The following is a 21951-nucleotide window of genomic DNA, read 5'->3' as shown; positions in this document are numbered from 1 at the left end:
AGTAACGAGATCTTTGCTTAGTTCAGAGAACCCAATCCATGTCTACGTGGATAGCTTATAAAAGTTAATATCCCGTTTCCTAGAGTCGAAATATGCCCAACGTAAACTTTTCGAAGGATCAAGGACTGCATCAGCAACACGGCTATTGATACCTGCACACTTCGCATGACATCAGTGTTCACGATGGCAACGGGCAACGAATCGTTCAGATTCACGGCTCGTTTTTGTTCGACATGATGTAGAAAACACTCCGTGTCAAAAAGTCACAGACAAGAAATTAAAGAGAGGAGAGATTGCGAAAAAAGACAAAAAAAGGTTCCTTCGCATACAAAAGTTATCTCTCAAATTTAACGTAAACTTCACACTACTAAAGACGCAGTAAGTAAAGAGCAAGCCAAGTGAAAAAACTGAACACACGCAAAAAAAAACAAACAAGAAAGAGACTTACTAATCGCAAAAATCAAATCGAATATTACGACAAAAAGGTCAATATAATTCAATTAATTTAAACACTTTTATACTTTATGATCAATTATTCTTTAAACGCGTATAGAACTATGAACCAATAAGACAAGGAAAAAAATTGTAAAATTTCTTCGCACAACGTAAAACCGTACGACTACAACGTACGCGCAGAGTTGCCAAACTTTATCAAAGAATGATATGATGGGAGAGGCAAAGATTCTGAAAGGAATTTCAAAATTTTATCTTATTTGAAACTTCAAAAATATACAAAATTCCAACTTTAAAAAAAATTGCATTGCAATTGCGTTTTTAGAACATTTAAGATTCAAAAGGCATTTTTCAATATTTAATCGTCTCTACGGTTTATATTTTAATAAATGAAAGTCGTCTATATTTTTGCATATATATATATATATATATATATATGCAAAAATATACCAATTTTGTTTAACTGACTTTTATCAATTTATAGACTTGAATTTTATATATATATATATATCTTACATCTTTTGTTTAGTTATTTTGTTCTTTTTTTTTTTTGTGAATACCAAAAAAGGAAAATAGATTATAATAGGAGGATAATAACTTTTATACAATCTTTTATGCCTTACAGTTGTTCTTTATATAAATTTCTTTTTTGTACACATTTATATACAAAGTTTAGTGAGAACCTAATCAAAATTCTATATTTTTTATAAATTGTGGGGGATTTTTGCTTTTTAAATTAAAATAAAATTTTTTCTTAAAGCTTATAAGGTTAAATAATTTAAATTAAGAAATTAAAAAATAAATAGTTTTCATTTCTTTACTCAAAAAAACCAGCACTAATAAGCCATTATGTTAGCTCTAGAAATCGGTTTGGAATTTGTTTATTCCGCAAATTCAATAAGAAAGACAAAAAAAGCTCTCTTCTCTTTAATTCACTTAACAAGCATGTGACATTTGCATAACAAATAAACTTCTTGGGAATCGGATAAATAAGAGGGTGTAGTGGCAACAGATATAAATTAAAAATGATTATCGTTTTAGATTGTGTCTCGAAGTTCTACCAAATCGTAATTATACATGAAAATTACAAAATATTTTACGTACTGTAAACAAGCCAGTTAGCCAATCGCGACTAGTGTTTTCCACTAGCTAGGTGGGTGGCTCTGGAAAATTAAGCCTGTTATTAATTGTGAGAGTTTCAAATATTTGGTCTGTTTTATTGTTTTTGTTTTCCAACAGCGCTTAGGTCATCGAAAGGACTGTGCGAACATAACTAAATCGACTCATAACTTAAGGCTGATTTTAAATATATTAACTTGATAGGGTCTCCACAGAACAAACATAATCTATTGAGTCAATCTTATGTGCAGGGTATGAAAATAACTAAAATAGCCATTTTTCTTCATATATTCACCACCCGAATAAGCATGACACTACTTTGGGAAGATTGATCATATTGCTTGAACGATGATGACAACCTTTGCTTCGAACCATAAATGAATTGTGTTAAACATGAGTTCTAAGCTTTAAGCAGATTTCTATAGATTTTAATTTTTTTAATTATTGTACGCGTGTAGTTGATGATCAACTATTTAAATTTGTGAGACCATATTAACATTAACTACGCGTTATTAACGGACAGACATAATTAACCCGACAACTAACCAATACATATGTTCTATATATAAATGCATCATAAGTAAGCATAGATGTCCTGATTATTATAGAAAGAATTTAAAAACTCTTATACTTTTGCAATTTCGATGTTGGGATTGAAAATAAAATATTTTTTAATATTAATGTTTAGAATTTAATTTCGCTTTATAATATAAAGAAAAACTTGCACCCGTTGCTTGTTACAAATTTATATCATTTATGTTTCCATAGGTGCGTGATTATTTTATATCTTATTTACAATTAATATTTATTAATAAACTGATATGCTTTGCTTAACAATTAAAATGTACTTTTAAACTATTTGAGAAAAATATTTTAAGAAAATATTAAACAAATAATAGTAATAATAATAACAACAGACCATCCAAACTCTTTTGCATTTTTAACTCCTACGATTGCATCATCAATTTGAATTTGTTTCGAGTTAAATTAGAAAGATTTTGTATTAGAAATCGATCCTATCTATATCATGTCAAATATAAAATATGTATGAAAAAAAATTCGAAGATACGCAATCTACACACGTTATGTTAAGACATTTATGAATTAATTAATATTCGGGAGAAATTTTAAATCGACACAACTATTGGAAGTTATTAAAGAAAACCCTTTAATTTGATCTGTTCGATTTCTCGGATGTCATTAAAGGCAATCTCAGGTCGTTTTAAAATTTGTGGAAATGATGTATTTGATGTGTTGACGCGAGTTTCAACAGCAGAAGGAAAGAATGACGTATAGATTAATCAGATCAAAATTCTTTTATTTTATAAAAGCTGGAAGCAAATATCTACGGGTCTGTTGACAGACACGGAAATGTTTGACTTCGCCTTAATATTTCTAAGAATATATTTTCGAGTGGTTTCACGAAGTTAGTTTCCATCCAAGTCTTCTAAATATTTATTAGGTTTTTAAAAAAATATTAAGTTTAATATTAGAGGCATTATGTGAAGATAAGTTCAACAAATGAAATAAATATTGATAGCAGGAGTTTCCAAGCCTCAATATTTTCGACAACACCAGACTTGAGTGTACTATCGAATGAACTTTAGTCTATCAATGACACGAAATCGTTCATAAAATTTCGTGTCGTGCCATCGAACTAAAAATATGTGTACTTGGAAGTCGGCGCAACGTACAATGTCTAAGTGATCAAACAAGTTGTACGACAGAAAAATATATATAAATTAAAAATATTTTTGTTTAATGTAGTTGGCCGACCAGGATGTGATCGTGAGAAGATTACGCCTATCTTCAAATTGCGTCATATTTTAATTTCTCTGGGCGCCGCTGATGAGCGGATCGACAGAAATGCGCAATTTAACTTTGAATCTACCACTATTCGAAAATATATACAGGTATACAAAAGATAATGCGAATTTTTCAATGCTATAACAGAAATAATCAATCTGGCATATTGGGGGATACGGGTGATTCGGGAAAAACGATAACACTTGGAAGAATATGGTAGAGTAAAGACGTGTGTATTTAATTCGATTTTCGTCAAAACTGGTGACGGTCAATTGCACTGGAATAACTATATGAAATGTTGCTTTTTTGTAACTCTTTCTTTTATATATAAATTAGTTAATATTTGGCTATTTATTTAAAGATAATATATATGTATATACATGTTGTTTATAACATAAATTTAACTATTTTATGCTTTGTTTTCAATGATTTCTTTCTTTATTACTTGAGTTATCTTCAATTTCTTTTATCTTTTATTAATTTTCAAATATAACTGCTTTTTTTCTTCAATAAGTTATTTGAATGTATATGCATAGGTACATATATTCTTAATATACACATATGCATACATATATATATATTTGTGAATTGTTTATGTTTTGTATGTGTATGAGTGCGTAATATTTCTTTTTTTTATAATATAAAAATCAGTCTAGTTATGTAAGGCAACATGAGAGCTTGTGTATATATTTTTATATTTGCTTTACTTAAAACTACGGTACATATGGGTTTTATTTAATAATTATTAATAATGAATTTTATAAATAACAACAATTTCTTTTTAAATTTTTAACTGAAAGTATTTTGTCTTCATTATTTGTTTACATTTTTTAAATTTATATACACAACATGATATTGTATTGTATATAACAGCTATATATATATATATATATATATATATATATATATATATATATATATTTTAAACACATATATATATAAATATGTTTGTGTGTTTAAAACATATATATATATTATACAATAATTATTAAATTCCGTTTTAATCTATAGATGTTTTGCACGATTTTTCCAGAGTTTCTCTTGTTAAAATGTCTTATTTTATAATGCTTTTACAGTTCAAGATTTTCTCTCATGATTGATAAAGTGACATCAGCGTATACGAGTAAAAACGTAAGAATTTGAAAGAAAGTTGCTTGCATTCGGTACTTCAAACTAAGGATATGAACACCCCTACATTATTCTTGATTAATTTCAAAAATTTATTCATCTTAGATATTTTAGGACACTTATGAGATTATAGGGCTGCAGGAACCCTTGTAAATGCTAAACTTCACTAGTTTCATTAGCGTCTTTAGCAACAATAACAGTAAAATTGTCATCATTATTCTCAGTAATCAGATCGCTTTTCAAATTAATAACTTCAATCGTCGACCCATCACCGATATCGGTTAATGCATTCACTACTTCGTTGACAATTTCCTCAACAATATCATCACTTGCAGGGCTTATGGAATCGATATTATTTTGATTTTCGCTTTCTTCCAATTTTTTAAGTATACACTCGTCTTTTTCTTTGCTTTCTACGTGTAGTTGTTCTTGTTCTTTGAGATCTACTCTGTCGCAATCTTCCGTTACATCTTCTTTATTACCTTGTTCCTCGTTTTCATCTTTATCCTTCTTTTCGGTAATTTGTTTCCACATATTTAAAAAGTTTTCATGTCTTTGCATTTCCAAACGCAATAAATCACTTTCATCTTCTGAACTACTGCTACTTACCGCCTGAATTTTAGCTTTGGCTCCTGCACAAGAAGAACTAGTACTTGTGATAACCCGAACTTGTTCGCTTGCACCAGTAGCCGCTAGTTGTGATGTTGGCGACTCCAGACTACTACCCAATATAGGCGTTAATTGTTGCTGTAATTGTCGTATTTCTAAGAGCTCCCTTTGTAATGAGCTGCGCCGTGTTCGTTCAATATCCTTCTGGTTATTATCTGCGATTTGTTTGAAGGGTCTCAAACCATTCTCAGCCACGGGCACATAGTATTCACCGATTTCAATCAGGTACAAATCGCGATTAATTATTGATCGGCAAACAACGTCAGGGTTGTTTGGTGTCCATATGTGAACCACAACCCCTACCATACCGGTGTGTGGTAGCCAACCCTTCCAATTTGCACGACCACCGCGCATACGCATAGCTTCGTAAGGCCAAACAAAATTGCGTCGCTCGTCAAGGCCGTCATAAATCTGAAATAAACAAAGACCATTAAAAATTTAGATACTTTTTCAGAGAAAACACAAATTTACCTCATGCTCGTCAACTATTATAACCTTCTCGAACAAACCAATTCTGGGCTTACATGGCAGTTCAGTAGCGCTACGCAGGGAGCTATTAGATTCGGCGTTTACCGCAGTTGAACTATTACCTATTTGTGGCAACATTCCAGCCGCTGCTGCTGTCAAACAAATAGGGCCTTTGGTTTTACGTGGGTAATCTCCGGGAGTGGTTATAATATTACCAATACCTAGATTCCCTGAAGAACAATAGATTTTTGTGTAGCGTGGGCTGTTACCACATGCGGTGGAGCCACCTCCACCAACGCCTCCTAAACCCATGCTATCTGTGGATGTATCCTTGTCTAGCGTCTGTGATGAGTCACCCGAATCTTTGTTTGCTTCGGGAAGAACGGAACTTGTACTGGCAATAGGTAGAGTCGCTCTTCGCTCTCGATCGCTACGACTACTGGAACTTGAAAGCTGTCCCTTATTCGCAAAACTGCGTGTCTCACGTAGCAATTCTTGATCACGACTGAGGAATCCAGCCAGCAACGTGGTAGAATTAGGTTTAATTGCCACACTGCGCATGGAAGCGAGACCGTCACTACCAAATTGACTGCTAAGTGTGGCACCAGGTACGCCGGCAGCAGTAGCAGGACGTCCAAACATACCAACCGTTAAGGTGTTGTAAATTGGCGGAGATATGTATACTGGTCGGAGATCACCACTTTCCCCCAGATTACTACAAGCGGTGGAAGGTAAGCCGAGATGAGCAGTCTCCATAGCTGAACCTGATGAACAGCCCTGACGACACTTTTCCCTTATGTGATGCCACCATTGAAATATATTGCCTTTGATGGCCTCAGGGGTAATAGGACCCCCAATAATTTCCTTCAACTGCTCATTGGTATCGGCGTAGGAAGTAGTTAATGGTGAAACATAAATAGGATAACCAATAGGTTGATCACAGCTCGAATTGATAATGTTACGTAAAGCTTGTTTCGCATTTTGTATACTGCCTCGTTCCGGATTACGGTTACGTAGATAAATAAGTTCCTGCTGCTGTCCCGCCCACAAGCCACGAACGCATTCACGATTCAATTTGATAACACGAAAGGTAAGAAATCGTTTAGTCAGACGTATGATACGATATTCATCAGAACCATCTTCCATGACATGACGCAGGGCTAACAAATTAGGAGCTCCTCTCAGCACAGCGCTGCGCCAAACGGGATCTGCTTCATGAGAAATAACCAAATCTTTAGCACAAGAATCAATCGCTTCATACAGAGCTAAAGGCTCACGAAATTCATCAGGGTTCGAAATATGATCTTGTTGTAGTTTCAAAGCCATTTTAACGGCTGGTGCTATAACATTATGTAAAAGATCCATATCAGCAAAAACCCATTCATCACGAGGTGAAGTAATGCGAAAATCTCCTTTGAATAACGCATGCAAACCGTGAAGAAAAAACTCTACACCCGTTAAGGAACTATGAGAGGCAGTAGCTAAAGAACGGCGAGCTAAGAGTCCTAATGCTAAACACAACGATACTATAGGATGATCTTTGGCAATGGAAGGTACCTTTAACTTAATTGGAGGTGGTTTTTCGCTACCAGCACGGGAAGATTCCGTAGAACCACTCCGTACATCATGACGCGGGGATGAAGCGGCTTCGTCACGTTGGCGTGAATGTTTCCCGCCAACGGGCGCTGACTTACTGGAACGTGTCAGCAGCGTGCTATTTAAACCGGGAACACTTTCCGATGCTTGACGGGAAATATTTGCCAACGAGTGGGAAGTGGCCATATTTTCAGTGGAATTGGCTACTACTCCTTCCCTGCTACTAGTCATAGTAGCGCTTTTCTGCGGTTTTATACGTAATTGTTGCTGGGATAAAGATTTTTGTTGTATAACAGAGAGATTTGGCGTACTAGCTGCCGTAACAGAGGCAGTGTTTCCAGTTGTAGTAGCAGCAGCTGTAGGAACCGTTGTGCGCTGCTGTGTAGTAACTGTTGACTGGGTAGGTGCTTGAGGTGTCTGATTTTGCGCTTCTTTACGTTTATCATAACAAAAATTTATCCAACTTAGGTAAACATAAGAAAAGCTCGCACGTGTTATGCCAACAGCCCGAAAATCAAAATCTTCATCTAGATTGAAATTGAAGATTGGATCCAAGTCAACAAATTGACGACTTAATGTGTGCTGCAAAGCATCTTGTATGGAGGTGGAAGTTAACCATTCGTCCAGTTTTTGGCTTTTTATGACGTAGTAAATAATGCTCTGCCAGTAGAAGGAACACGAATGTAAAAATTTTTGTCTTTCTTTTCCTTTCAGACTTACCTTAATGTAATAAGTAATTAAAACTTTGCGATATTCAAATACTTGCAACGTTGCGCTGGCCAAATTGTCTGATATTGAATAACCTTCGACCACATACTGCGAGGCCACCACTTGCCAAGCCAGCCAACGTGTGGAAAACATAGCGTTGGCACTTAACATACGCGGCAAATGTCCTGGATCACAGCAACAACAGCCATCGTTATCCTCCACATCTTCTGTAATGGCTTCCACTTCACGTTGTTGGCAATAAGTGCCACGGAATTCCAAGCCTCGCATTTGAAATGTGCACAGACCATTTCCCAACTCAATAATGTGTACCAAGCAGTTCAGATAATCCGACGCCAAAACTAATGGGGGCATATTTGATACAATAGAGTTTTGCACAGCTTATAAGGACATGCGCTTACCAAAACAATCTCCTTGATTAACATTACCCCAACGACCCATTAATAAATCTCCACATAAGGAGTGCTGCAGTGAGCGAGTTAAATGTTCATAGAATATACTGTTCAAATTGTTATCATCGGCTCCCAAATCGCGCTCCAATTGAGAGCTTAAACGCGTGTTTGAATGGTCTATACGTCGCGTATTGTAGTCACGTTCCCAGAATTTGATAGGGCGCACATAGGATGTTAAAAATATGGCGCTGCCCAAGAACGGATTCAAAGGTGTCGATAAAATGGCTGATACTCCAGCCTGTAGAAACAACATAGCTGAATGAGGCACGCTAAACGGCTGAGCAAAAGCATGAAAAGCTGATCCCCATGTTATTTGCCATGGGGCGATATAAGTCACAATGAACTGCAACTGAAAACACCAACAAAAAATTAGCAAATACATCGAATAAAGGTTTTCGTTTATTAAAAAGACTTACCTTTAATAGAAAATCGCAACATTTACGGAAAGCCAAGGAAACGAAAAAGTAATCGATGAGAAACGTTTCGGAAGCGCAAGGAAAATCAATCCGAAAGAACAAAACCGTAAACATTACAATCAGGTACTGATTTGAAGGATCTGAATAGGCATTACGAATAACTGTAGAAGACAAAAAATGAGTTAGTGTTATCGTAGATACATATTTGTCTTCTTTTCTTTTAATAGATATAAAAATAACTCACACTTCATGCCACAAACAGCTACTATTAGTGCACCCCAACCGATGCCATATTTGTTGGCTATTGCAACTGAATCGGCCGTTAGAGCTGAGATCACCAGTAATGGGAACAGAATATTTCTTTCTAGCATACACATGTAAATGTAAAACTTTTCAAACCACATGATTTTTGGAGCATGTGATACCTCATATCGGCCATACTCTTTTTGCTTTAATAAAGGACGCGCAAAACACAGCCAGGGCATGTGCTTACGCATCTGTGGTATAATATAGTGTAATAAGAAACCAAATGATCCTATAAAACTATATAAAACCACATTTAAATCTGGCTGCAGAACGGTAAAAACAGTACTGCAGTGCAAACTGAACACCACAACGGTTAGAAATGTGCTGACTACAAAATCATTTTTCAACCGAGTGTTAACGGTTTGCTGCAACTTTTTTGGCAACGGATCAGGACTATCAGTTTCCCCGCTCTGCACTATTTCCTCAGAACAATTTATGGTGAAGTCGTCGGGTTGAGCCACCTGTTCATTATCCGCCTCATTAAGACCCACCGTACAAGTCGATATTTCTCCGGGATTTGTAGTCGAAGTAGTAGATGTCTTATCCACTTCTGCGACAGCAGCGTTTTGGTCATCATTCATTTTTAGCCTTAAATCAATACCATCATTGTTGGAAGTGCAAGAACTACTTGAAGCTGTGATAGTTTTCTTTGATTTTCCTAATGTTTGTTGGCTGCTGGTCAACGAAGAAGCTTTAGATTTACTGCGTTTTTGAGACTGAGACAACTCTTCTAAGTCCTCCTCGTCGCCCTCTCCCCTCAGTCCTTCTTCAACATTAGTTTCTACTTGTTGTTGTCTTTCTTGACCGGTCGCTGCTTCTCCTATTCTTTCCAGCGACGACATTTCTATAACTTCGGTAGTTCCCGGCTCTAAGGATGAATCTTTTCTGTGTCCTTGTTTAGCGGTTTCTTGCTGCTTAGTACTAGCAGTTAATTTGTGGCTGCTAGTACTACTAGTAGTGTTGGATAGTTCATCGTCGTCATCATGATAAGTGCTCATTATGCAATTCTTTATAATGGCCCAAGTATTGCTAAAATCACTAGCGGAACGTGATAGGTGATAACCCATTGGTATGAGAAGCGCGCAGAATATGGAAAATAGTATGTGCTGCGTACCCTTCACCTCAGCCAAAGCTGCATGTACTGGGCCGTAAAGGATTGATATCCCCCACAAAGACCGAAAAACACACATAAAAGATCCTGAAATGAGAAATAGTTCAAATAGAAACCTTTTTAATTATTAGACAATAAACGCCTAAAGCAGAAATAATTATGTAAACATTCCTTAGGCCACAGGCGAGGGAACAAAAGACCAGTTTACGAAATAAGTGATCGCTCTAAAGGACTCCATTAAAAAACAAGACTGTGAAGTTAAACAACACTTTTCTTCTGAACGACAAACGTTTGCACGTAGTAGAATTTTTGCTTCTTAAGCAGTCTTTTCTTACTCTCAAGCTTTGTTTTTAGCTTGGGCTCTTAAAAAAAGTAAACAAGTAGGCAAGTTGGGTGAACATTTTTCGCCCACAATATTCCGCTGAAAGGCTACTAGTTGCTTTGCAAAAGTTTTTGTGGAAACTGACTCCGGAAAATCGATTAATGTATTGCTTAATATTACAATAGAGTTATGTCGAGAATAAACTATGTCCTAACAATGTGGCCTTACTTTCTCAACGCAAGAAAAGTTTGAAAATTCTAATTTAAGTTTAAGGCTAACTCACCTATTAAACTACCCGCAGCGTTGCCACCAAATATGTGCATATCTATCTGCTCCATCAGATAAATAAGAAATGTATTGATTTGTGGAAAAAGTCCTAAAGAAAAAATAACCGGAAACGTTAAAAGAAGCAAGTAAAGGCCTTCTAAGAAAAACGCGTTCACTTGCGCGGGAGAAAATGCTACGCCAAAGAGTAATACACACTCAGATTGCATGCCTTGTATTTGTTGATTTTCATATTGCTCCTGGAACTTTTTCAGCAACAACAACAAACCCCCGCACAAACAAAAATAAATAGCTCGAGAGTATGCCACTGTTTTGTTGAAGCCATGTATCGGTGAGGCAGCATCTGGTTGTACACTTTTCAACAATGAGTATTGTGAACCAGCTATAACAGCACAGAAGAAAAATGCAAAGATATCCTTATAATAGTTGTGCTGCAAAATATTTGAGCCCAAATAAGCTACCGAAGCACTTAAAAGTACAGCCAAAATTATGTGAAACCAATGAAGATCGCGGTCAAAAAGAGCTAATAACTCTAAACGATCCATGCAGATTTTGAATTCATGCGTATATCCGCAACATTTGAAGCAATATCTGTAAAAGGATTTTGGAGGTACCGGAGGTTTTTCCGAACTTAACATACAGGCAGGTCGCCAATAATCACAGTAGTTTTCTATATGATGACCGTCAATGTTGAGTATTGCTGCCGCAGCTGCTGCTGAGTTGCTGCCCCCAGCTGTACTGCTGGCTAAAGCAGCCGAGCCTGTGCGAGGACTGGAGCCAATAGCTCTTAGTTCATCGGAAATTATGTCGTGGAAGAAGCCCTGTAATGAAATAGTTGTAGCACTGCTAACATTGCGGTTGTTAAGCACGGATGCTGTAGACGGCGAAGCCACTACTACACCCAGGGGAGCTGATGTTGAAGGTCGAGCATTAACTGATGTAGAAGACGGATTAGCTACCAACAGATCCAAGGCATTAGTTTGAGTGGTAGTGTTGGCGGTTTCGGCCGAGTCTCTGCGTTTCGCATTGCGCCGCAATAGTAATTGTTCCCTATAGTACAAACGTTCGCTCAAAGCCAAACGTTCAGCTGAGGACGCTGTATTGAGAGCCTTAAAAGCATCCTGGTAGAATTGCATATGTGCAGTCGACATATTGGCCGCCGAGGATGCTGTTGAGGCTGTCGGCGGCGGTACTATGGGATTACTATCGGTGCCCACAGGGCGACCACGTTCATCTACAGCTCCTCCGTGCATCAGCCAAAGCATTTTATGTATGTCTGCGGTAAAAGATTCGGCACTTACACTATGCGAACTGTTCGAAGAGGAGGAATTACGGGAAATCCCTTTAATTAGATTTCCACTAGAGGAGATAGCCACAGCAGTCCAGTTGCCAGCGTGACGTTTATTTATTTGCGTAGTAGGAGCGCCGGCGTTGGCCTCAACCAAACGTTCATCTACTTCCCGATATTGCACTACTTTGGGTATAGCTCCTTGGCTTTTTCCCACCTTTCCAATATTTAAATGATTTTCCAAAGAATCCTTAGCTTTTTCCACGTTAACCATATCATTCGTGATTTCCCCGACACCCGCAGAGCTATCTGCCTTGTGATTTATTACTTCTTCTTGAATATCCAGTCCAGCTAATAACATATCTTTAGAGCTGGCACTTATTTGCTCACAGTCGCTTGAAGGACAGCCAGAGTCAGCTTCAGTTGTTCGTGTAGAATGCATAGTAGATGTTGGCTTTTCTTCTTCTTCATTATAGGAATGTTTCTGTTTGCTTTGCACACTCAAAACCTCTTGAACCAACACTTTATCCTCCTTTTTGGCAATTTCCCATTTTTTTCCGCTTAGTAAAGGCGACCTCGATCCATTATTATCCGTTTCTGAATCGGTGGAATGTAAACGTTCTCTCAAAGCTTTGGCACCTAGATTATTATCATCGTCATCATCATCATCATCATCATCATCATCCCCATCTCTGTTCTCTCCAGCTGGTAGGTTTCCAGCTTCTTGATGAGCTCTTAAATCAGCATCCAATTGGTTTTGTGTATGTTGTAAATCCTGTAAAATATTCTCAACATCAACATCGAAATCTTTAAACTCATCATCTTGATCCCCTATATCATCTTCTTCGCCTTCACCTACTATTTCTTCTTCTAAATCCTCTTCGTAGTCATCTTCCTCCTCTTCCTCAGCATCCTCTTCACCATCTTCTTCCATTTCATCATCCGCTTTATCATTTAGAAAATCTCCTACATCTGATTCGGCGCTATGATGATGGTGATGGTGGCGATGATGATGATTTAAATAGTCTTGCAAGCAAACCGTTCCTCCTCCTACCGCTCCAAGCGAGTCTTGTTCATCTTCTAGCATATCTAAGCAATCTTCACGTTCTGGTATTCGCGGCCTATTTTTAGTATTCGGGTTGTCTGTTTGCAATTCTAAAATTTTAATAGCCTCAGATTCTTCTCTATATGAAGATTTTGCTGCTTTGTGCTCGTGCGATTTTTGCTTTTCATCTTTTTGTTCTTTAATGGAGTAAACTGGTTCTATCAAGGCATTAGTGGAACCGAAATCTAAGCTGCTGGTAGTGGAACTATCGCCAAAGCTGCCACCGAATTTAGGACATAAATTCAAATGAGGATTGCGTACCAAACATTTACTAGGTGGTGGGAGTAAGCAGCTTTGGGGATTTTTAATTTGTTGTTGTCCACTAATGGCTTCTACGCTATTAGGATGCGGGCAGAGGTTTGATACTGAAGGACGCGAACATGAAATTTCTAAAGCAGCACTTTTTATTCGTCTTACTGAAGTAGCACCTGCGCCACTATTATTCCCAAAAGTCGGGTGGCAAACAGCATTCGAGGAACTACCTCCCATTGGACACTTAAACAAAGCTGTGGCGTTTGAATGACGGCGACGTTTCGAGCCATTTCCACTGTTCCCTCTTAGGCCCCCACCGCCGCTAGCTGAGCGAGATTTTTCGGAATGACTTGCCGTCTGGCCAGATAAATTTGTTGCCACAGGGAGTTGTAACGCTGACATAGTACTGCTGGAGTCTTTACGTATATTTGCGCCACAGTTGCGCTGATGGGGTTGCAGCAAACGAAATTGTTGCTGATGTGGATGAAAATGAGAATTTAGCGGATGTTGTTGATGCAATAAGAATGCACCACGACTTGTACCAGGTATGGTACGATCATCTAATTGCTCAATACCCAAATCGGATTTGGTATAACTGTCGTCTTCTATAAACACATCGGATGACGACCCTAGAAGAATACTGAAATTAAGTTTCGATACATATATATAAAAAAGAGCGTGACATACCTAATATCCACGACTGTAAAGCCCTCATTCTACCATCGACTAAATGAGTGTTGTGAGTTACAACACTACTCGCACTGCTGCCCAGACCCAATTCCAATTCATCTACATCCAAAGCATTGCTACTAGACAAATGTTGACCACCACCACTGCCACCTCGACGATGTGTATGGTGATGATGCCGATGATGGTGATGAGAGTTTGATGATGAAGACGAAGTAGGCGGTAGCTGCTCATGATGTATAGGTAAATAAATACCACCACCACGTTGCTCAGATTTTAAACGCTCATCATGTGTCTCTGAGCTACGATGCCTTTGCAAACGTGAACTTTTCAAAGCAGATGTGCTAAGAGCTGTTGCGTTTGACGTAGACGTTAATCCCGAACTCGTTATATTTGAACGTTGTGCTTGCAGCTGCGGTGGTTGCGGTAAGGAAGTATTAAACGAATGGGAGTTTAAAGGAGTGCTTGTTGTAAAATTGGCAGAATTGGTTTTCGAAATTTGTGCATGTAAAAAGCTGTCACATCTTTCAGCAGAATGTGTAGCTAAGTTATTTGCATTCTGTGCAGATTTGTTGGTATCCGTAGAGGATTGGCGCATTAATTTGGCTACTAAGGCAGATTCGGCAGTAGCATCTAAACTGCTTTGCCGCTCTAATCGCCTTCGTAAATGACCGCGTATCACTTCCGAAGACTTACGTACTAAACGAGGTTGTCGAGCATTTATATGAGCTGTTGCAGCTGAACTGTGCTGTAGTGACTGGCTAGAGCTGATAACAGTTGAACTGACGGCAGCAGCTTTGGGACTTTGTTCCTTTGGATACACGGTTATGTATTTTGTAATCAAGTTGGGATCGTTATTGGAGGCGTTCGAATTATTATTCGTATGAGAGGAACGTATTGATTTCGAGTTACTGGCAGTACCCGCTAGAGATTGTTGATCCTGCTGGCTATTGGCCGATATCATGCTGGGAGCATAAAACATTAACTCTATAGATTCGGAACTATTCTTACGATGTACATCAACTTTCAAATCTAAAAACCATGCGATTAATGTATAAACATTAAAAAAGTGTGATAAATTGAAAGCTTACCTATAATGCTATTAACATTCTCTATGGATACCATACTGTTTTCACCACTAATTTCATTAATGGCATGATCCACCGAGTTGCGTAAATCATCGCCACGCATTACTTTCATTTCTATGCCTGTTTCTTGATCACGGCCCCTGAGTGTAAATATAGATATAATAATAAATACATTTTATCTCTTTCTTTCTTGCTATTTTTTTCTCTTCTATATAGGAAATACTTACCCGCCCTCAATTTCTTTGGTAACCTTGAAAAAATGTTGCTTTATATTGGCCTCAGAGATTGTCTGGGCGCGATCATATAAACGATGCAAAGCCATATTAGCTAATTTTAAAGCTAATATGGTTAAACTGATCACCATACAATATGTACACCAAGTAATCCATGTGCCCGGAAAATACAAATAAGCCACAAATGGCGAGCATAATAAAAACAACCATAAATATAAGTGAACGACATTACAAAAAACACTTTGGTGAGGATCATAAAACCAACCACCAGTCAGCGAGGCCCAAACGCCTTGACGCAGTATTTCCAAGGTCTGTGAACCCATGGCCTACGTCCAGGCATTGCCAAATCACCCAATAAATCTTTGCCACCAAACCGAAAATTTCACTTTTTCTCAACAAGACAAAATATATTTACGCAGAAGTTCAGTTAGACATAAACACAGGCACACTGTAGCCAATTAACCCACTAAATGCCCGTAATTGACACCTCAGCTTAAATGCAAAAGGAAGTCAACTTTTGTTTGCACAACTTGTTCATTCGCGTATTGACAACGCTTTCATTTTCTTGCTTGTACGTAAAATTGGATACTTTTCTTTATTTTGTATTTTGTTTTAGTTTTTTTTTTGTTAATGCATAGATTTTCTGATAATAATTTTCTTTTGCCCGATTTTCTACACAATTGCTTTTTTAGTCGCTCTATCAAATTTCACTTTTTCTCCTCCTCCTCACGCATTCATTAATCATCCAGATTCACTTGTCTTCCGCTCCTTACACTTCTTTAGCGTATTCTCGTTATCTTTGATTAATATTTCTACTTAATTAAAGCAACATTTTGTAATTGTTTTATTAATTTATTTCTATTAATTTAAAACAATTATTTAATATACCTATGCACTCTTGCTCCATAATTTTTCAACATGAACAATTTTTTTTCTGATTAAGGTCGTTCTCTTAAGAAGCAGAGTTACCGATAATCCTAGTTTGTCACTGCAAAGAGCGATTTTTATAATCATCATTGTTTTTTTTTATTATCTTTATTTATTTACTTTTTTTTTACTTTTCTGTTGTTTCATCACTGCGCAAAGTCTTATTAACGACAAAGATAGCAATCGATAGATAGATATATATACTTTGAATTGTTGAGATTAACTGGACTAAGCCAGTAAGGATGGCTTATATGTCAACAAACAAAAATTCTACAAAATTTCTGAGGGAAAAAAAATGTTCTCCTTTTGCAATTTAAAAACATGAACAGTCACTCATGGCGACAACTTTCACACGTTAAAGTCTTCAAATATATATATATATATATATATATATATATATATATATATATAAATTTATATTTATGTGAATTCTGTCTTGTTCTTTAACTCCGGAATTTCCCAAAGATATCTTTCGGCACTATGCATAAAAGTATAGAACGTAAAGAAAAATAATAATAATAAATTTCATATGTGATACACGATTTTGCTTCAATCCTTGCAACTCGGACAACGTACGTACATAAAAACTAATTGGTCTAATTTGACAGCAGTTATAGAATTCTGACTTCATATAATAGCCATCTAAATGCGTACACATAAAATGAGCATTTAAACATTTGGTTCCTTCAACGATGTGCATGCTGTATAGATAAGACCTTGTGGGTATTTCATCAAAAAAATTGGGACTTAATTTTATACCAAGAAATAGTGAAATCCAGTGACCCGGTTGCCCTGAAATGAATGTTGAGCTAATTTTTTACTACTTTTCATTAATTGTTTTTTTCTGCTCATAAGCGGTGGATATTTTTTGTATTCTGCTTTTTGACACTCACTGATTTGTGGCTAGAAGAACGCAATAGATTGAATTATTTTAAGCATAATCTACAAAGAGATATTTTTATGTTATTTTGTTGGATTTGTACAACTGTCACATCTTCGTTTTCTCTTTTCGCTCAATTTCGTAAACAAATCCTTTAGAAGAAAATTTTATATTCTCGTCAAAATAGGAGTCATATAACATGTCTGGCTTTAATGCATTTTTTTTAAGCATGCTTTCATTACTCAAGGAAAAAGCCGTTACAATTAAAATTTTATTGAATTCTTACTACCGAGTAATCTGCTGCTGACATATGGTTTATTTAAAAATTTATTTAATAAATTTATTAAAATTAAAAATGCAAAAGAATTATGATTAAGCTTTATACACATACATAAAGTGCTTGAAGTTTTACATGAGGCGATTGTTTTCTATAAAATCAAGAAGAAAGCACATTAGTAAATAGGTAAATTATAATCCGGTGATGACGAGGACGGATAGTAAGCTGGACTGAAACCTTCAAAAAAGGGGTTGTTACTGGATAGTGCTGACCCATAACTATGTTGGTATTGAAGATTGGTTGGAAACCGTGTTTCGTAAGACGCAGGCTGTGTTGAAGGCGCGCCATTGGATGGAAATGGGGTATCAAAAATCGGAGCTGAGTCGGGTGACTGGGGTGGGTCGTTAGCAAAGTCCACTAGACGCGAAGGCTGTAGGAATTGGCGGCCGTCATTGTTAGCATCGTTTGAGTTATCATCAATGTAGTCTTCTGAAGCATTTTCAGGAGAAAAAACATCTCTAGAGTCTGCAAAGTCGCCGGTATCATCAACGGCATCGGGAGCGCCAGGGCTGTTCCCATTCGGATCGTCGGGCGTTGATTGTGGTTGTTCTGACGGAGGTTCCGCATCATTGGTAGAGGTATCTGCAAAGTGATTTAGAAAATCCAGCGTTTCGGCATATATTAACTAGATGTACTATTTTACCATCAGGTGCAGCAAATTGATACAACAGCTGATTACGTAATTGTTGCGGTGGCCGTCCTCTCGGCCTTGGTGCTGGAGATGTTTGAAGGGGCGGAGGCGGCGGTGGCGGTTGCTCCGGTTCTGATGATGGCGATTTTTCCGACGCTGGTGGCCCTTCGGTTGCAGGCGGTGGCGGTTGTGTTGGTCTTAATATAGGATTTTCTTCAAGTCCTGGCTGAGCGGTTGGTGGTGGAGGTGGTGTCATAGGTGGAGCAGGTGGCTGTGATGATGAAGTTGGTGGGTCTGTAGCGGGATTGGGATCTCCGTAATCATAATCACCATAGTTATAATCATACGAAAAAAAATTTGGCTTTCCAAACCGCCCTTTTGGTCGGTAAACTATGGGTCGTCTAGATGGAGGAGGGGGAGGTGCTGGCGCTGGCGGTTCTTCTGGTGCTGGAGGTGGTGCTTCTCTCGACGCTTGCGGTTCACCTGTTGCGGGGGGCGACAGTTGTGTTGGTCTTAATCTAGAATATTTTCCTGGCCTGGGGCGCGGTCTCGGCTGAGGGGCTGCTGTTGGAGGTGGTGTCATAGGGAGTGCAGATGGCGGTGATGATGAAGGTGGTGGATCTGTAGGGGGATTGGGATCTCCGTAATCATAATCATCGTAGTTATAATCATATGAAAAAAAATTTGGCTTTCCAAACCGCCCTTTTGGTCGATAAACTATGGGTCGTCTAGATGGAGGAGAGGGAGTTGCAGGTGGACTTTGGGTTGTGGTAGTAGTAGTTATAGTAGTTGTTCTGGTAGGCTGTGGTCTAGGTGCACGTTGAACTGTTTCACCCCCATTGTTGCTGTATACGAAGTTGGGGAATTTATTAAATCCGTATTGTCCATAACCAAAATTAAAAGGAAACCCAAAGCCTGATTTCTGGAAAAACACATTGGGATTATACCTAGATTGCGGTGGTAGGGGTAGTGCCCGTTGCGGCTGTGGCCGCAACGTTGTAGCGGGTCGTCTTCTAGGTACCGGAGTAGCTTTTATGTTGGTCTTTAAGTCGCTTGCTGCAGCACTTTTCAATAGCAAATTACGTACGAACGTGCTCAGGTCAATGGCTCTTGGGCTGCGACTTACTTCAGCCACTTGAGCCTGCGACGTTGCAATCGTTTTTAACCCGAGCAACAATATTGCCACAAAAGCAAGAGAATGTAACCACATATTTTGTACGTTTGTACACAAATATGTGCACGTTTGGTTCCTTTAAATAAACAACCGTTTTGTTTGCACTGCAACTGAGAACTGTTAAAAATCACAAGCATTATGATTTTCATATTAACTGCTAAATTTTTGGTGCTGTTGCGACTAATCGAAAAAAACGTTAGGCAACAAGTTTAGCTAGTTCTGGTTAAAATGTACATGAACCAATTACACATACGCTGCCCAGTGCAGTGAACACTGATGCTAACACAATGATAAGCTTTCGATTTCTATTTATTCCATATACATATAAATATAAGTAAGACTACTAAGGCTCCTATTATTAGTATTTTCTCAACATAACTACATGTAACACAAACAACAACAATTAAATCTACCTTTCATTCATAACACATTTACACAAATAAATCGATGAATTTGTTTTTTATATCTGGTTATTATACTTGTATGCTACAAGCCAATGGATCACTAGAGTTCAAATTAAGGAAATATTATTTTATAATCACAATGCATCCTAACAAGTATTTACTTTATATAACCAACAGACATGTGGTTATCTAGACGTTCGACTAGTCAAGTATTTTGAAAAAAATATACAAACATGCTATTGACATTGCTATGCGGTATAAAAGATGAAAATTTGAATAAATTCAAGTCTACGAGAATACATGGCTCCCCTTACACAAATATCCGCGTAAGCCTGTGAGTCTATCGGACGGCATTCCTCGTCAAGATTAAGCAGAACATTAATGCATTGGTTATATTGAGACACTAAGTGAACATTCATTGTGGTGACCCAAAACGTCAAGCAAGTAGTCGTGCATTGGTAGCATTACATTCATTTGGCTTTATTAGAGCTAGTTTAGTGCAAGTTCCCAAAAATTCATATTTTGTGGTAAGTAAGAACGATATTTTTTACTTACTGAGCTGGGCCTGAAACTGTCTCGCCTGCAACCAAATGGTTTTGTCTGATTGAAGTTGATAACAATGTGCACTTGAAGGAAGTGCTTTACGGTTTTCAACAACAGTAATAAAAATGTCCTTTTGGGTTTATCAGTCGCGTTTTTACATACTTGATGCCTTTCGCCATCTCAGACCAATTTGCTTTTGTTATAAATTCAAATGTGATTCTGGAAATCAACTATACAGAATTGGTGTTAATTTTTCTTCTTTCAGAGTCAAAATCTGACGACTATTTTTGTATCTTTGACCTTTAATGTTTACACTTTTTAGTGAAACTTGAGATTACTAATGTCATTCCGATATATGAAAAGGTATACCACGTAAAACATTTTCGATCGGCCAACGCTCTCAATTGTGTTCACAGCGCGTACAGAACACGGTTTTATTAAGAGCGAAGAGAACATTATTGCTTGCGATATTGTTAATAACAACCCAGATTTGTCGATCGAGCGGGCTTCTTAAGATGCAAATATCTCTGCGGCGTGTTTTAAGCAAAGATGCTTGCTTTTATGCATATTAGATACCGCTTACTTAAAAATTTAAATCAGCGGAGCGATGCATTTTCAGAAACTTTACTACTTGTGGAAATAACGATTTTCATTGTAAAATCGTTCTTAGACATACGCAAACCTAGGGGTCAACGGTTTCATTAGTAAGCAAAAATGTCTTATCTGCCCAAGTCAACAACTCACGAAGTTTACTAAGTTTTCCAAAAAATTTACTCTCATACAAACACCTTCGACTGTTCGGCACTCAGGCCATCCACAGGCCTCACCAAGATATATTTTTAGCTTTTTAAACGCTTTCAGATTTTTTACATCATAAACGTAGACTGCGACCACATACAAGTTAGAACACTTGGATGTCCTTGATGCAGGACTTTAACAAGAGACGGTTATATTCCGTACTGCCGAAAAAAAACATTGATTTGTGAATTTTGATAATAGACACTTCTAAGAGCATATGCAGTAAACCTTAGACTTACTTTTTGATTTTTGCAGTTCAATAGCAGATAATTGATTACAGGTGCGCACCAATTTATAAATAATGTAAGCAAAATCTGCGAACTGCAAAATTGATGCATTCCCAATCTCCGTTCGCGGGTACGAAATTAATTTTACAAAATTAATAACCAACATTCGCCAAACTGAACCACAACAACTTTTGTTTCAAGCAGATATGAAGTTAATCATAAAACACGCGCACACGACATGAATAGTATATATATATATATAATCCACGTACTAGTAAATATAGCTAAAACCTTGGGCATTATACTTAAAAAATATGTATGTTTGCAATACTTCACAGAAATTTCAGCTTAAAATAACTGGAACACAAATACGACATAAGAGTAAACCAGTAAGTAATAAAAAAAAAAAATTAAAAAGGAAAAACTATTCAACTCTCTAATTGATGCTGTATGAGAGCAAAATGACCCGTAAATAGGTTATTTGTGGATAACAATCATCAGATTTTGCTTTCCATTATAA

General features: G+C 37.3%; 2 protein-coding genes across 2 annotated transcripts; both read right to left on the bottom strand.

Annotated features, from left to right (window-relative positions):
• Window positions 1-4302: 4302 nt before the first annotated feature.
• On the bottom strand, window positions 4303-16533 carry LOC119637536 (protein pecanex). The gene is made up of 10 exons (XM_038033603.1): window positions 15505-16533; window positions 15281-15417; window positions 14190-15221; window positions 10856-14131; window positions 9078-10337; window positions 8834-8994; window positions 8367-8766; window positions 7960-8306; window positions 5647-7899; window positions 4303-5586 (listed from the first exon to the last, which is right to left on the bottom strand). Exons 1-10 carry the CDS (start codon window positions 15831-15833, stop codon window positions 4663-4665), a joined length of 10119 nt encoding a protein of 3372 aa, XP_037889531.1. The 5' UTR covers window positions 15834-16533; the 3' UTR covers window positions 4303-4662.
• Window positions 16534-17769: 1236 nt separating this feature from the next.
• LOC119637661 (leucine-rich repeat extensin-like protein 3) lies at window positions 17770-21239 on the bottom strand. The gene is made up of 4 exons (XM_038033857.1): window positions 21151-21239; window positions 20419-21088; window positions 18298-19576; window positions 17770-18236 (listed from the first exon to the last, which is right to left on the bottom strand). Exons 3-4 carry the CDS (start codon window positions 19493-19495, stop codon window positions 17770-17772), a joined length of 1665 nt encoding a protein of 554 aa, XP_037889785.1. The 5' UTR covers window positions 19496-19576; window positions 20419-21088; window positions 21151-21239.
• Between the last annotated feature and the right edge of the window lie 712 nt (window positions 21240-21951).

Source organism: Glossina fuscipes, unplaced genomic scaffold (genome assembly GCF_014805625.2).
Source record: "Glossina fuscipes isolate IAEA_lab_2018 unplaced genomic scaffold, Yale_Gfus_2 60, whole genome shotgun sequence".
Classification (NCBI taxonomy): Eukaryota; Metazoa; Arthropoda; class Insecta; order Diptera; family Glossinidae; genus Glossina; species Glossina fuscipes.
Note: the sequence above shows the minus strand (reverse complement) of the source record. Positions and strands in the feature narration are given on the sequence as shown.

Coding starts and splice junctions, on each gene's coding strand:
- LOC119637536 (XM_038033603.1), bottom strand. CDS start 15,833: ATGGGTTCACAGACCTTGGAAATACTGCGTCAAGGCGTTTGGGCCTCG. Junction 8,995..9,077: donor AGCTGTTTGTGGCATGAAGT/GTGAGTTATTTT, acceptor TGTCTTCTACAG/TTATTCGTAATGCCTATTCA. Junction 8,307..8,366: donor TAATCAAGGAGATTGTTTTG/GTAAGCGCATGT, acceptor TGCCCCCATTAG/TTTTGGCGTCGGATTATCTG.
- LOC119637661 (XM_038033857.1), bottom strand. CDS start 19,495: ATGTGGTTACATTCTCTTGCTTTTGTGGCAATATTGTTGCTCGGGTTA. Junction 18,237..18,297: donor TCAATTTGCTGCACCTGATG/GTAAAATAGTAC, acceptor ATCACTTTGCAG/ATACCTCTACCAATGATGCG.